We start from the raw sequence: 16,648 nt of genomic DNA on the forward strand, positions 1-16,648 counted from the left end.
TGTTTGTTTTAAGGGCTTTGAAAGAGAGAACCCCCATGCAGTTGTTGGAGGTCAAATTGTCAGATATTTGCTGAAGAGATAATTAGTGCAAGCAATGGTCTCTAACTTGTTTTTTTTTTCATCAAAGTGACAGTCTTTTTGTGAGAAAAAAAGAGACCTGAGGAGGATAAAAGGAATAATTTAAGCTCAGTTGCCTATGAGAGGAGTAACTGTTGAGGAGTACTGCTGTGAGGCCATCACTCCTGCTAGGGAAATGGTGGAGCTAATTTGCATATGCACTGTCTGCTGGAAAATTGTCCACATATTAAGAGAAGGTGGAATTAAATGTATAAGCTGCACAAAGAGGAAGCTTGTGATGTGACTGTCTTTTAGTGGCACTGTACCTGTGTGAGAAACTATTTTAATTTGTCTTTGTATTTCACCCTGACTGTGTCGTGAACTAGGAAGAGGGACTCAGCCAGGTTTGGGCTTTGCATGAAATAGATCTTCCCACTGGTAAAAAGTGTGGTCGTGCTCTCTCCAGGACTTACTTAAGTTAACATTGGAGACTTTAGTCTGACAAGTATAACACTGATTATCACTCATGCTGGAAGCTTCAGTATTACACACTATAACGTTTTAAGATGTGGCAACAAAAATTGCACATAATACTCAAGGTATAGTAGCTTTATCTAGGATGCCCCTATTATGCAAGTTTTTTTCTATCTCTACTTAATCCTACCTGCTTTAATTTTTCTCAAAGCCTCATTGTTTTAATACAGTCTAATTTGATTTTTGTCTGTATGTGTTCCCTTTCTGTTTTAACCAGATTGTAAGCTACAAGGCGTAACAGCTGTCCATTATGGAGGCAGTTCTATAACTGGGTGCCTGCATTTAGGCACTCGAAGGTATGCGGTAAGAGTTTATTCTATAACAGAACCTAAGCAACTAGGTTCTATTATAGAAAACTAGCATAACATGGCTTCGGCTCCTGCAGTTACACCAGCCATAGAGATGGCATAAATGCAAGCACCTAAATGCTCTGCTTTTCACCGTAACGTACTACTTTCGGAGGTTTGATTGACGTTCCAAGAGATCTTTCATTGTATATTTCCATTGGGCAAATACTATAAGACTCCTGAGGAAGGCCTTTTGAGCTGAAACACAACCCTTGTTGAGTCATTGTTGTTCCTTGCAGATATGAATTAAACAGGGCTTTTTTGAGGGGGTACTTGGGGGTACTGAGTACTGGCACCTTTTCCATTGTCTGCTAAAATTGATCCATGGACCCCAAGTTTTAATGCAAGAGCTCAGGCTCTACACATCAATTCTGCCTTATAGATTCTGTGACTGGTTGCAGGGGGCTTGGCCATTATGGGGGTGGGTCCCTCAGTGATCACCCCACCCCTGAAGGGTGGCCTGGTATTTGAGCACTGGCACCTTTTTTTGCTAGAAAAAATGCACTGGTATTAAAGGACTTTAGTGCACCATTGACTTGTTGCTGCGTACGCCTTGTAGCGCTATAGAAATGCTAAATAGTAGTAGTAGTAGTAGTTGTCATCTCCACTGTGTTGTGTTTGCTTTTGGCACTTAAGTGCAGCAGGAATGTGTCAGTTATAGTATTATGAAAGTTACACTTGTAAATGGGAGCCTCATTCATTCTCTGCCCCTGGGTAGGCCCCCTTGCAAATACACACATAAGTGGTAGTATTCTAGATATTTACAAGTGCAAGGGTCAGGTAAGTGTGGGCGCCTAGATTATAGAATTGCCCTTCACATATCTCAGTACAGCACTGTGTGCATATGGTATGTGCAGTTCAAATGACAGTGCTAATAATAATCTTAATAGTGTTGACTCAACTATGCAGAGTTCTGCTTTAATAAGAGATCTACTAAACTGCAGATTTCAATTGTTCTAAAATATATATAGTTAAAAATCAGTAAATCCTAGTTTTGTTAATACATATATGCATGCTGACACTTACAAAACATTTGCCGAGGTTTTAGCACTCAATACTGCAGCCCAACAGCACTTTGTGATACCATTGCCTCCCTCTGCTGACCTGAACAGGCCAATAGAGCAATCCCAACTATCTACTCCATGTGGCAGCCCGGCCAAGTCATTGATCTGCATCAATAGAGCTCACCTAATCAACTTAAGCATGTGTACTACAGTGGTGCACAGTCACCGACAGGCACCACTGCATCGGTTTAAGCATATTATTATATATTGGAGATGATTTAGTCAGGAACCAATTGAGTGCAGAGACAGGATGTCTGTGTGGTACATTTCTAAGCAGCACTATGAACTTTAAGCCCTGCATTTTTGCCACTTACCCCAGATTCGGATTGGCATTGAGTCTGCTCAGTGCCCAGTTTCTGGTCAGGTTTCATACTCTGCTCCTCTATGGTAGGTTCTCTGCTGGCAACAGTCTCTGAACTTTCTGAAGGTCTCTGTTCTGGTTCCTGTGTATCTGTATGCTCACTGACATCTATCGCATTATCCTTCTGCATTCCCAGTCCAGAAGATTCTTCACATTCATGGTGCTTGGCAGTGCTCTCATTAGGCCTCACCTCATCCTCAGAGTTTTCTAAGCCAGAGGTATTCCCACCTGGCTTGTCCTCAGTTTTTGCATGTTCTTGTGTCCTCATGTTGTCAGCCCTACCGTCTTCTTCTGGCAACTTCAGCTTTTCTTTTCTTTCCTCAAACACCTCATCACCCTTTTTCAGTCTGGTAGCATTTTCTTCAGCTTCTGCAGCTGCCTTTAAATAATCCTCAACTTCGATGTCAGATTGTGATTTTCGGAACCTTCTACTGGGGGGTCTGCGCTTTACTGAGCCTCGGGTCCGAACCTATCAAAGACCAGAAGACTGTCATTGAAGAGGACATAGATCAATTTTCAAAGCAATTTCCATAAGGTTTTGCTCACAGAAATGGGCTGTTTGAAAAGTACCCATCCTCCCAGCAGGTAAAAGTATGTTGTTGTCCCACAACATGTTACCCACAGTTAGTGAAGGCACTTCTGGAGGCAGGGTGTAACTGCAGGTGAGCCTGGGAGGGCATGGGCCTGTCCACTTTTGTCTCAGGCCTAACCAACAGTGGCACATACTTGGTGTAGCTGACAGTGATCTTCAAGCCCTGCCAGTTGTAAAGACATTCACAGCCCACCAAAACTCCCTTCAGTCAACCTCAGCAGTTAGCAGCAGCATTCCTGAGCCACCAGTGCCAGCATCTTGTGCATGCTCAGTCCTCACACATACTCAGTTCATATGTGAGGACTGAGCAGGTGTGGGGTGCCAGCATTGGTGGCAGGGAGCACTGTCATGACTGTTGCAGTGGTCTGAGGGGAATTATGACAGGCTTTGTATTCAGCTGGCAGGGTTTGAGGACTCCCACCAGCTAAACATATTTAAATTTTGAGTGTGTGTGTGTGGCGGGGTGGGGGCCGAATAGGAAATGTGTCATGCCCACCCATTGACAAACATTTACTATCTGGCTGTGCCATTGGCTGGTGGAGAGTTAAGAGAGGGCATACAACAATGTAGACAATTAGCCTAGTGGTTAGAGTAGTGGAACACAGGATACCCACATATTCTGTAACAATATGAACAGTGTGAAAACTGCCCTCATAGGGGGTAATTTTGTAAAGCATTTTCCATATGTAAAACATTTCACACACAGAAAATGGTTATTGTAAAACTGTATGGGGGTATATTAACATAAAAAGTAGATGCACAGAAAGATAGATATTTTTCACGTGATTATATGTGTAGTTGTTCCCGGGGGAGCATAGTTTGGTTGCAGTAGGGGTAGAGTTGCTATGTATGTGCATATGTTATTTTATAAATGCGTAAAGTACATGTGCATATTTGCACCTTCCCTGGAGCAAGTGTAAATTTGTGTGTGCTATTGGTGTGTTACAGAGGATGCTTTTATGGGTCTATTTTATAAAGGGACACAAGCATCTATGTTGCAGGAGACATAAACATAATACACCAAATATCCTCAATGCAATTTTAAATTTTATGTAATCAACATGTTACTAACCACAGGAAAAAAATGTTTTATGGCCCTTTAAAGGATGGAAATCTTAGTTATTCAACTTCATTAAGATTTATTTCACCCAACATAAGTGAGAGTGCCAAGGGGCTGTCTGGTAAGGTTTGCTTCTTTGTGGATGATACCAAAATTTGCAAAAGGGTAGACTCCCTTGATAGTGTGGATAACAAGAGGAGGGGCTTAGAGAAGCTTGAAGAATGGTCCAGAATTTGGCAGCTAAGATTTAATGAAAAAAAAAATGCAGGGTCATGCATCTGGGCTGCAAACCCCAAGGAAGCAGTACAGTTTAGGGGTTGAAGTATTTTTGTGCATGAAAGAGAAGTGAGACTTGGGTGTGATCATATGTGACGATCTTAAGGTGGCAAAGGCAATCGTGAAAGCTAGAAGGATGCTTGGGTGCACAGGGAGAAGAATGGCCAGCAGGAAAAAAGGAGGTGATAGTGCCTCTGTATAAGTCTCTAGAGAGACATCATTTAGAGTACTGTGTACAATTCTGGAGACAGCACCTTCAAAAGATATAAACAGGATGGAGTGAGTCTAGAGGGTGGATACTAAAATGCCTACCCTACAGGGAACACATGGTCTTGAGAGATGACACTCACCTCCTTTAGAAAATAGTTCCATTTTCTCTGACACTGGCTGTATGTAAAAATCTTCAAAAATGAATGTTTACAACATTAAGGGGGGGGGGGGTAGTTATCAAGGTGCATCAAGTCAGGCTTTTACTGAACCTTAATGTATCAAGCCATCCCTGCTCTATCCAACCTATGCCCCTGGGAATGCCTACACATGGCACAGGGATAAGTATGTGCAATTAAGTGATGAATATCCATGGACAGTAGCACTTAAGACATTTATCCAGAAAACAGCTGCAATTACCCAGATAAATGGCTTTGAATAATGAGCTCTACAATTTCACATTCACTTGGAAAGTATTCTAGGATTCTCATTCACCTCTTTCCATCCTATATGTTAGTTTTCTCCAGGCAAAGAACATTCTCATACTATTCACAGGAGTGGGTCTGGGATCAGGCTGCTCTATTTTCCGTTGCGCAAGAAAAAAGCTTTCTGATCTCTGCCTGGGGCTGCCCACTGGTGGGGGCTGCCTGCTGTTAGACTTCTCTTGGTCTCTTGGCATTAGCTTCTGGCTTTCTGCTTCTGTGGTCAGGCATCTCTCTGTGGGTCCAGCATCTCTCCCTCTCCCTCTCTGCCCTCCCCCTACAGGTTCAGCATCTCTCTCTAACCCCCCCCCCCCCACTACCACCACCATGGTCCTCCAAACTTGTGGTGGGTTTTTTGTTGTTGTTGTTGTTACATTTGTACCCCGCGCTTTCTCACTCATGGCAGGCTCAATGCGGCTGGCAGCAGCAGCAATGAAGTCATTCTCCTTCCATTTGACCCCAGGGAGAGGAGGCAGGATGTGGCAGAAGGAAAGCTTCAGGGCTGGCTGAAAACAGCATGTTTCTCATTGCTGCTACTGCCAGCTATCCACCACAAGTTTGGAGGAAGGAAAGAGAGAGAGACGCTGAACCCAAGAGTGGGCAGGAGGAAGAGGGAGAGGTGCCAGATTCGCAGGAGAGGACAATGCCAGACACCTGGGGGACATACAGGATGCAATGTCAGACCTGTGGGGTGGGACAGGAAAATATGTAAGACCTTTGGCACGGGGAGGGAGAGAACAGATCAGAAGGAGAAAGAAAGGGGGAGAGATGCTAGCCCACAAGGAGGGTGGAAGGAAGACAGAGAGAGAGACTGGACCAGGGAAGAGGGTAAGAGGGGGAGAGATGCTGAACCCAGAAGGGAAGTGAAGAGAGAATAGAAAGACATGATGTATGGGGTGAGGGGGGAGAAGGAGAGATGCTGGACCAACAGAGGAAGTGTGAAATGCCAGACTGTGGGGGAGGTGGGGCAGGGGTGAGAGAGGGAGAGATGCTGGCCCTCAGGTGAGCAGTGCAGGAGGAAAAGAGAGAGGGATGAGCTGGACAAGCAGACAGGGATCATAGGGAGAAAGACACAGAGGGGCAATGCTGGACACAGGGGAGGGATAGGTATACTGAGAGGGCAGCTGCTGAGCATGGGGGAGGACAGAGACAGGGTTATTGAGGGGAGATGCTGGACAGGACAGATAAAGGATGTAGAGGAAAGATGGATGGTAGATATGGAGACAGAAGAAATGTCAAATGGACAGGAGACCCTGGCAACTGAATTAGGGGAAAATACAGAGAAAAGCACCAAAGCAAATGGAAAAATAAAATTACAAAAATTTTATTCTGAATTTATTAATTGGAATATGGCGGCTTTGGGAAATGTGCATCTCTGATATCTTGCACCTCAGTTCCTATTTCTCTAGTATTGCTGTACAAGTAAAGTCTAACTGATTGAATTTTCCTTTTTAGTTTTTTTTTTTAATCTTATCTCTATTACTCATGTGTGGTCCCTTGATTTATATTTATTGAAGGTCTGCCTGTGTTCTGCAAGTGTGACCAAGGTGCAGTATTTTTTTGCTAGCATCTAGTTTCTCTGAGGTACTCTTCTGGTGTTGTTTTCTATGTAGGGATCTGTAGCAGTCTGACTGGTTCTGTTTTTCCATCAGGAAGTATATTGGTAGTCTGGGGTGCTGTCTTTTTATAGGTAGGGTTGTTGCTATAAGCAGAACCTAATGTCCAGAACTCAAATAAGTCTGGAATGTTTGTTTATTGTAGGGCTTGGTTAGAGGAGTAGCCTGATTGGTTAGTGCAGCTGTCGGGGAGGGGGGGGGGGGAACCAGGTTCAATTCCTACTGCAGCTCTTTGTGACTCTGGCCAAGTCACTTAATCCTTCATTGCCCCAGGTACAAAACAAGTACCTGTATATAATATGTAAACTGCTTTGACTGTGAGCATAAAAAGGAAGTATATCAAATCCCATCCCCTTTCCCTTACTGTAGTTCTGAAGGGGTTCCCCTCCCTGTCCCCACTACATTAGAAGAGATGGTGTCATAGGGGTCAATCTTAATTTTTATGCTTGGGGCCCATTCAGTCCTAGCTATGCCACTGCTTAGAACCCTTCCAGGGCAGGTTTCTTACCTTATTGTAGCATGGCAGGTGGGTACCTTCAGGTGGATTTTCAAAGCTAACCGGGCCTTCATCTGATTCACTGGAGCGTGTTTGAATACTAGGGCTAGTGGGTGTAGAAGGAGGGCTGTGATGAAATGGCGATGTTGGAGCTTTCAGCCCAGGACTCTTAGGAGATGCTCCTGGAAGAAGAGTAGCTGGTGCGAATGCCAAGCTGGCCTGCAAAAAAAACAAACAAACAAACAAAAAAAAACTAATAATACATCCTCCTAGTATCACAGCCTTTCCTTGTAACTTTATATTAGAAATCCCCTTGAGATGGTAAGAATGTCTGCAGAAAATGGGATATCAATGCTGATATAATTTTTATTGCATTATTACTCTTTTCAAAAAATGCAAGCAGGACATTGTAAAATCTGCAAAGATGACAGAGTTCAAGTATTTGCTGGGGGATGAGCAGCAGTGGCGTTCCTAGGGGGGCTGACACCTGGTGCACGCCGCTGGGGGGTGCCGCGTGCGCCTGTCCTTCGTTTGTTCCATGCTCCCGCTCTGCCCCGGAACAGGAAGTAACGTGTTCCGGGGCAGAGGGAGCATGGAACGAACGACGGACAGGCGCGCGTGGCACCCCCCAGCGGCATGCACCCGGGGCAGACCGCACCCACCGCCCCCCCTAGGAACGCCACTGATGAGCAGACTTTTGTGATATTTGTTGGGCAAGCCGGTCCTTGTAAAGTTTGCATGAAGTGAGAAATCTTAGGGTGGATCTATTTGGCAGCCAAAAAACAATACAAATACTTGCTCAACATCCACATTATCAGGCTTATTTTCGAAAGTGATCGCCAGCGATCTTCTGACATAAATCGGGAGATGGCCGGCGATCTCTCAAAAGCAGCGAAATCGGTATAATTGAAAGCGGCTTTTTCGACACCATCGCCACTTTCCCGTTGCCGCACCGGCAAAAGTTCAAGGGGGCTTGTCGGCGGCGTAGCAAAGGCGGAACATGGGCGGGCATGGGCGTGGCTACCAGATGGCCAACTTTCATGGATAATGGAAAAAAAAGCAGTATTTCGCCGGGTTTACTTGGTCCTTTTATTTTCACGACCAAGCCTCAAAAAGGTGCCTCAACTGACCAGATGACCACCGGAGGGAATGGGGGATGATCTCCCCGTAGTCCCCAGTGGTCACCAACCCCCCCCCCCCCCAATAAAAAAATAAAAATAAAAACCTTTTTTACCAGCCTGTATGCCAGCCTCAAATGTCATTCCCAGCTCCCTGACAGCAGTATCCAAGTTCCTGGAGCAGTTTTTAATGGGTGCAGTGCACTTCAGGCAGGCAGACCCAGGTCCATCCCCACCCTACCTGTTACACTTGTGGTGCTAAGTGTTGAGCCCTCCAAACCACCCCCCAAAACCCACTGTACCGACATGTAGGTGCCCCCCTTCACCCATAAGGGCTATGGTACTGGTGTAGAGTTGTGGGGAGTGGGTTTGGGGGGGATTTGGGGGGCTCAGCACCCAAGGTAAGGGAGCTATGCACCTGTGAGCTATTTGTGTATTTTTGTAACATTTTTAGAAGTGCCCCCTAGGGTGCCCGGTTGGTGTCCTGGCATGTCAGGGGGACCAGTGCACTACAAATGCTGGCTCCTCCCATGACCAAATGCCTTGGATTTCGCCGGGTTTGAGATTGCCGGCATTTTTTTCCATTATCGCTGAAAAACAAAACCGGCGATCTCAAACCCGGCGAACTCTGGCATTTGGCCGGGCTAAACCGTATTCTCGAAAAAAAAAATGGCCGGCCATCTTTTTCAATAATACGGTTCCGGCCAGCTGTTGCACCGCCGCCAAAATAGATCGCCGGCGACGTTCGATTATGCCCCTCTATGTGACATAAGTATTCATCATTGGTTTATTTTTACTTAAGGCTTACTGCAATGCTGCATGCACAAAATGCAATAAAATGGTACAGTGGTGCAATGCTTGCAATGATATTTCAGAGGGAACTGTGTAACTTTGTGCCTCAAACGCAGAACACCAATTCTATAATGGCATCTGTGCACCAAGATGCCATTGCAGAAAACAACTGTAAACGTAAACTGGTGCACTTAAGTTTAGGTGTGACCTTCAGGCTCATTTTCAACAGAGAAAAACATCCAAAAAGTGTCATAAGCCTGCATTTGGACATTTTTTTTCACAAAAACGTCCAAATCAGTATTTTCAAAACCTCTTTTTAGACGTTTTTCTCTGAAGTCCGTCAGACGTCTGTCCAAATCTCAAGGGGGCGTTTCAGGGGTGTGTTCAGGGTGGGACTTGGGCATTCCTAAGACTTAGACATTTTTCAGCCATAATGGAACAAAACAGAAACGTCCAGGACTACAACTTAGACATTTTGAGCTAGACCTGCTTTCATTATGAATAAGGCACAAAAAGGTGCCCTAAATGACCAGATGACCACTGGAGGGAATCAGGAATGACCTCCCCTTATTCCCCCAGTGGTCACTAACCCCCTCCTACCCCCAAAAAATGTGATGAAAAACATTACGTGCCAGCCTCAGATGTTATACTCAGGTCCATCAGAATAGCATGCAGGTCCCTGGAATAGTCTAGTATTGGGGGCAGTGCACTGCAGACAGGTGGACCCAGCCTCCTACCTCTCCCTACCTGTTACAATTGTGGAGGAAACTGCGAGCCCTCCAAAACTCACCAGAAACCCACTGTACCCACATATAGGTGCCTCCTTCACCCATAACGGCTATGGTAGTGGTGCACAGTTGGGGGTAGTGGGTTTTGGGGGGCTCAGCAAAGTAAGGGAGCAATGATCAGATGTACAGTGGGGGAAATAAGTATTTGATCCCTTGCTGATTTTGTAAGTTTGCCCACTGACAAAGACATGAGCAGCCCATAATTGAAGGGTAGGTTATTGGTAACAGTGAGAGATAGCACATCACAAATTAAATCCGGAAAATCACATTGTGGAAAGTATATGAATTTATTTGCATTCTGCAGAGGGAAATAAGTATTTGATCCCCCACCAACCAGTAAGAGATCTGGCCCCTACAGACTAGGTAGATGCTCCAAATCAACTCGTTACCTGCATGACAGACAGCTGTCGGCAATGGTCACCTGTATGAAAGACACCTGTCCACAGACTCAGTGAATCAGTCAGACTCTAACCTCTACAAAATGGCCAAGAGCAAGGAGCTGTCTAAGGATGTCAGGGACAAGATCATACACCTGCACAAGGCTGGAATGGGCTACAAAACCATCAGTAAGACGCTGGGCGAGAAGGAGACAACTGTTGGTGCCATAGTAAGAAAATGGAAGAAGTACAAAATGACTGTCAATCGACAAAGATCTGGGGCTCCACGCAAAATCTCACCTCGTGGGGTATCCTTGATCATGAGGAAGGTTAGAAATCAGCCTACAACTACAAGGGGGGAACTTGTCAATGATCTCAAGGCAGCTGGGACCACTGTCACCACGAAAACCATTGGTAACACATTACGACATAACGGATTGCAATCCTGCAGTGCCCGCAAGGTCCCCCTGCTCCGGAAGGCACATGTGACGGCCCGTCTGAAGTTTGCCAGTAAACACCTGGATGATGCCGAGAGTGATTGGGAGAAGGTGCTGTGGTCAGATGAGACAAAAATTGAGCTCTTTGGCATGAACTCAACTCGCCGTGTTTGGAGGAAGAGAAATGCTGCCTATGACCCAAAGAACACCGTCCCCACTGTCAAGCATGGAGGTGGAAATGTTATGTTTTGGGGGTGTTTCTCTGCTAAGGGCACAGGACTACTTCACCGCATCAATGGGAGAATGGATGGGGCCATGTACCGTACAATTCTGAGTGACAACCTCCTTCCCTCCGCCAGGGCCTTAAAAATGGGTCGTGGCTGGGTCTTCCAGCACGACAATGACCCAAAACATACAGCCAAGGCAACAAAGGAGTGGCTCAGGAAGAAGCACATTAGGGTCATGGAGTGGCCTAGCCAGTCACCGGACCTTAATCCCATTGAAAACTTATGGAGGGAGCTGAAGCTGCGAGTTGCCAAGCGACAGCCCAGAACTCTTAATGATTTAGAGATGATCTGCAAAGAGGAGTGGACCAAAATTCCTCCTGACATGTGTGCAAACCTCATCATCAACTACAGAAGACGTCTGACCGCTGTGCTTGCCAACAAGGGTTTTGCCACCAAGTATTAGGTCTTGTTTGCCAGAGGGATTAAATACTTATTTCCCTCTGCAGAATGCAAATAAATTCATATACTTTCCACAATGTGATTTTCCGGATTTAATTTGTGATGTGCTATCTCTCACTGTTACCAATAACCTACCCTTCAATTATGGGCTGCTCATGTCTTTGTCAGTGGGCAAACTTACAAAATCAGCAAGGGATCAAATACTTATTTCCCCCACTGTATACCTGGGAGCATTTTATGAAGTCTACTGCAGTGTCCCCTATTGCTGTCCTGGGATGTCAGGGGGACCAGTCTACTAAACATGCTGGATCCTCCTACATCCCAATGGCTTGATTTTGTACATTTTGCACTTGTGCGTTTCTTTTTTTTTTTTTTAATGGACCCAAAAACAAAACGTCCAGATCACAAAATGTCCATAGTATTTTTGAACAAAAATATGTTTTTCTTTTTTCAAAAATGACCTTCTTTCCTGTTCAGAATTTGGATGTTTTGTGTAAAATGCCCAAATTCAGATTTAGACGCCATATCGAAAATGCCCCGCCATTTATACTAGGTCAATGGCAGGTGTAAATGAAACATAGAAACAGAAAAATGTAGGCAGATAAAGACCATATGGCCTATCAGGTTGCCCATCCATGCTATCTACTCTCCCTATCATGGAAGAATAGTCATTTATCTCATCAGAACAGGAAAATCCCAACAAGGAATCCTTGTTTCATTAAAGTTGCGTTGGGGTAAGTTCTTTTCTGAAGGACAGCTCTGCTTCGGTGAAACAAAGCAGGTATTTCCTAGATATAGAAACACAGAAATAAATGGGCATGCCTAATTATACCATACCATATGTGGAACTTATAGTACTCTATATATTTCATGTGTAAATTGGAGACATGCCCATGTGTATTCTCCTTTGCAGTTAGCTGTATGCTCCCTTGCAGTTAATGCTAAGGCACTTATGCACTACCTCATAAAATAACACATAATGCAATTACCCATGTAAATGCCAAATGTCTCAGCGCTTACATGCACAAGGTGTGCATAATTTCTGGCTTCCAGTTACAAAATTGTCCTGCCTATATATAACAAGTGAAGAGAGCAACTGTAGACCAGAATGCATGGGTATGCTGGAAGGGACAATATCTTCCGTGTTACCGAGACTGATTTTCAGTGAAACTTGAAGGGGAGCAGATATTAATGGCCAATATAGAGGTATAAATATACATCTCTTCTTTCCTTCATTTTCTTTTTGTTGCCACATTCTAAAGCAGAATTCTCCATCTAGACAATGCGGCACAGTTTCCGGCAACCAGCATGGAATAGCTGGGTTTATTTTGGCTGCTAAAAAGCTAACTGACTATGCCAATATTCTTCACTAACTGGTTAACTTTTTAATGGTCAATGATAGGCCGCTCAACATTGCTGATTTGTCACTGAATATCTGTGCCTAACTGGCTAAGTCATGTGAGTATGGCCGTAGGCAGAAGATAAATGGTTATCTCCCGCTGAATATCCACATTAGGCGCTTAAATGCTATTTAACCAGCCAGGAGCAATTCTTGGCCGGTTAAATAGTTTGAATATCAGGGGGGAATATGTTGTTGTAGAACTGAGAAAGGGGAAAATTGATTTATTTAGGGGCTCTTTTACTAAAGGGTTGGCGAATGGCACTGGGCTTGCCGCATGCCAATCTGGAACTACTGCCGAGCTCATATGAGAGGAGTTCCATCCCCTTTATCATTTTGGTTGCTCTTCTTTGAACCTTTTTGTAATTCCGCTATATTTTTTTGAGATATGGCGACCGCAACTGAATGCAATTCTGAAGGTGCGCATGCACCATGAAGCGATACAAAGCGATAACTTGATAACCATCCCTTTCCTAATAATTCTTAGCATCCTGTTTGCTTTTTTTGCTGCTTCCGCACACTGAGCAGAAGATTTTAGCAGATTATCTACAACACCACCCAGATCTTTTTCTTGAGTGCTGAACCCCAAGTAGCATCAGGTAACTATGATTTGGATTATTCTTTCCAATGTGCATCACCTTGCATTTGTCCACATTAAATTTCATCTGCTGTTTGAATGCCCAGTCTTCCAATTTCCTAATGTCTTCCTGCAATATTTCACATTCCGCACGTATTTTAACAACCTTGAATAGTTTTTTATCATCTGCAAATTTAATCACCTCACTCATTGTTCTGATTTCCATATCATTTATAAATATGTTAAATAGTACCGGTCCCAATACAGATCCCTGCAGCACTCCACTGTTCACCCTTCTCCACTAGAGAAATGACCACTTAACCTTACCTTACCATGGAGGCCACCATAGCTTTACCCTTTAACTGTAAATAAAATTGTCTATCGAAGTAAAAGTAGTTTTTGGTCAGCACAATTATCACTAATGTAAGGATCAACCTGTTGGGAATGCATCTAACTGATTGTTATGTAAATTTCTTCAATTAAAATAAGTGCCTCTAACTGTGGGATGTTTGTGTATAATGACTTGGAGGTGTATTTTCAAAGCACTTACGGCCCTGTTTACTGAAGTACGCTAGCGTTTTTAGTACACACTAAAAATGTTAGCATTCTTACAGCGCGGATTAGTAAACAGGGCCCTTAGACTTAAAGCTCCATAGTAACCTATGGAAACTTTGTAATCTGTGAAGTTGGATAAAGGTTCCAAGATGGATCCATTGCCCGATATTATTGGTCTTCCTGGTGAATTTGTGGTAGCTTTATAGATCTTCAGAAGCATATACATCGTTGGAATAGTGAGATGTTCAACACTTAGGTACTGCTTCTCTTTTGGCATTAGGTATCCCATCTTGCTTGCACACTTGATAACCTCTTCAATCTCCATCTTCAAATTTTTGGTAGAGTCTTTGAGGCAGTGAGTTCTCACATAACTTCATCAATGCAGGCATTGTGATCTAAAATGATGATTCCTCTGCTCTTATCGTCTGGTTTTATGACTATATTAGAGGATAAAGATCACAGGACTTGATGTTCTTCTCTAGTCAAGTTGTGAAATGGATGCTTTTTATCACAGTTTTCCAATTTCTCAATATCTCTAAGAACAACTTTGTGAAAAGCTGTAATTAGGGGATCCATTGGATATGGAGATATCCATTTTGTTTTGAGTTGTTTTTGACCACAGAGGTATCTGGTAAAGCAGTTGTAGATGCTGAGAAAAAGATGTGTAATTTGTAGTTTATGTTGGAATTTAAATAAATCGATCCTGGTCTGGAAGGGATCATATGAAGAGGTGGGAGCAAAGGACAGGCCTCTGTGTAATAGTTTCTTTTATCTTAGTTAGGCTGGTATGAGACAGGTTAAAAATGGGAATATATTCTACCATTGTTCTATATGTTACTCAATAAAAATTATGTTCAAAAAATACCTTGGGTTCCACCCAAAAAAATCAGTCCTAGCTATGCACATTTCCCAAAGCTGGTGAATACCCGGCGGACCGATCATGGTCAAACTTTGCTCTCCTCAGCGTCGATATAGTCAATCAGGCAATCAAAAAATACTCCAAAAGCCACTGTCAATTGGACAGCTGCCCCAGCTACCTAATATAATCTGCCCCCCACCGCTTCATAACAGATCTCACATCCCATCTAAATTTCATGCTTCAGTGGGCTATCTTCCCTAAAGAAAAAGGCAACATCTTGCTCACCCCAATACCAAAAGACACCAAGAAAAAAACAAATGATATCACCAACTACCGACCAGTAGCATCTATCCCATTAGTAGTCAAACTCATGGAAGGACTGGTGACCAAACAACTCAACGACTACATAAATAAATTCAACATACTACATGAGTCACAATCAGGATTCCGACCCCAACACAGCACCGAAACAGTATTACTCACTCTCCTATCCAAATTCAAGCAGGAGATAGCAATAGGCAAAAGCATTCTCCTCCTTCAATTTGACATGTCCAGTGCGTTCGACATGGTTAACCATAACATATTGTTAAGACTCCTAGATTATTTCGGAATTGGTGGTAACACTCTCAATTGGATTAAGGGCTTTCTAACCACCAGAACATACCAAGTGAAATCAAGCACTAACATATCGTCACCCTGGAAACCAGACTGCAGAGTACCGCAAGGATCACCACTATCACCGATCCTTTTCAACCTCATGATGGTCCCACTAGCCAATGCCTTATCCAAACTCAATACAGAAAAAACACACTGTCTCATCATCTCATCCCAATACAACACATACAAACCCACACACATTAACACCCCAGGATACACCCTCCCTACCTCAGACAGCCTGAAAATTCTCGGAGTAACAATCGACCGAAACCTCCAACTAGAGTCCCGAGCTAAAATCACCATAAAGAAAATGTTTCTCTCAATGTGGAAACTAAAATGTGTGAAACCATTCTTCCCGAGGGAAATATTTCGCAACCTGGTACAGTCAATGGTACTAATCCACGCAGACTATTGTAACGGAATCTATGCGGGATGCAAAGAACAAATCATAAAGAAACTTCAAACCACCCAAAACAGAGAAGCAAAGCTTATATTTGGAAAACCACTTCGAGAAAAATTGCACTGGCTTCCAATTAAGGAACGCATCGTATTCAAAATTTGCACGACAGTGCACAAAATCATCTACGGCGAGGCACCGGGATACATGACAGACCTCATCGACCTGCCACTCAGAAACACCATAAAATCAGCACGATCATACCTAAACCTCCACTACCCAAGCAGCAAAGGACTCAAATACAAATCCACTTATGGATCCAGCTTTTCCTACCTGAGAGCACAACTGTGGAACGCAGTACCAAAAGCAGTAAAAACCACACTCGACCACTTGAATTTCCGGAAAGTACTAAAAACAGAACTGTTCAGAAGGGCATACCCCACTGACCCAATATAAAAAACTTGGACATTTGTGACACAACGCAACCAAAGATCGTAACAGACATATACTAACTCTTCCTTTCCCTAACAATGTTCTCCCCAACTGTCTTTACCATACATGTTATCTCACTCTACCATAATATCACCTTGATATTACTCACACCTTGTATTTGTTCACACCGGAATCAGTCAACGCCGATTACGGTACTATGCAAGCCACATTGAGGTGGGAAAATGTGGGATACAAATGCAACAAATAAATAAAATAAATAAATATTACAATTAAGAAATTTTATAGAATACTAGCGCTTGCATGCATCAGAGGTGCCAATAATTGGCATTTATACGCATAAGTTACAGGCTCTATTCTATAAAGTACACACCAAAGTCACTTAGCATTAAACTGAGAGGGAGCACATACACACATAGGCAAAGCATGGGCAGCCCCATAGGCATGCCACCAAGTGACAAGCA

General features: G+C 43.6%; 1 protein-coding gene across 1 annotated transcript in view; it reads right to left on the reverse strand.

The window, feature by feature from the left end:
* RCSD1 (RCSD domain containing 1) overlaps window positions 1–16,648 on the reverse strand; it is an 85,211-nt gene that overhangs the window by 6,244 nt on the left and 62,319 nt on the right. The window contains exons 5-6 of the mRNA XM_030203946.1: window positions 7,105–7,311; window positions 2,317–2,832 (exon numbers count right to left, since the gene is read on the reverse strand). Of these exons, the coding sequence (XP_030059806.1) occupies window positions 2,317–2,832; window positions 7,105–7,311 (723 nt within the window). The remainder of the gene's footprint in view (window positions 1–2,316; window positions 2,833–7,104; window positions 7,312–16,648) is intronic.

The sequence above is a fragment of the Microcaecilia unicolor genome, chromosome 5, assembly GCF_901765095.1.
Source record: "Microcaecilia unicolor chromosome 5, aMicUni1.1, whole genome shotgun sequence".
In the NCBI taxonomy this organism is placed as follows: domain Eukaryota; kingdom Metazoa; phylum Chordata; class Amphibia; order Gymnophiona; family Siphonopidae; genus Microcaecilia; species Microcaecilia unicolor.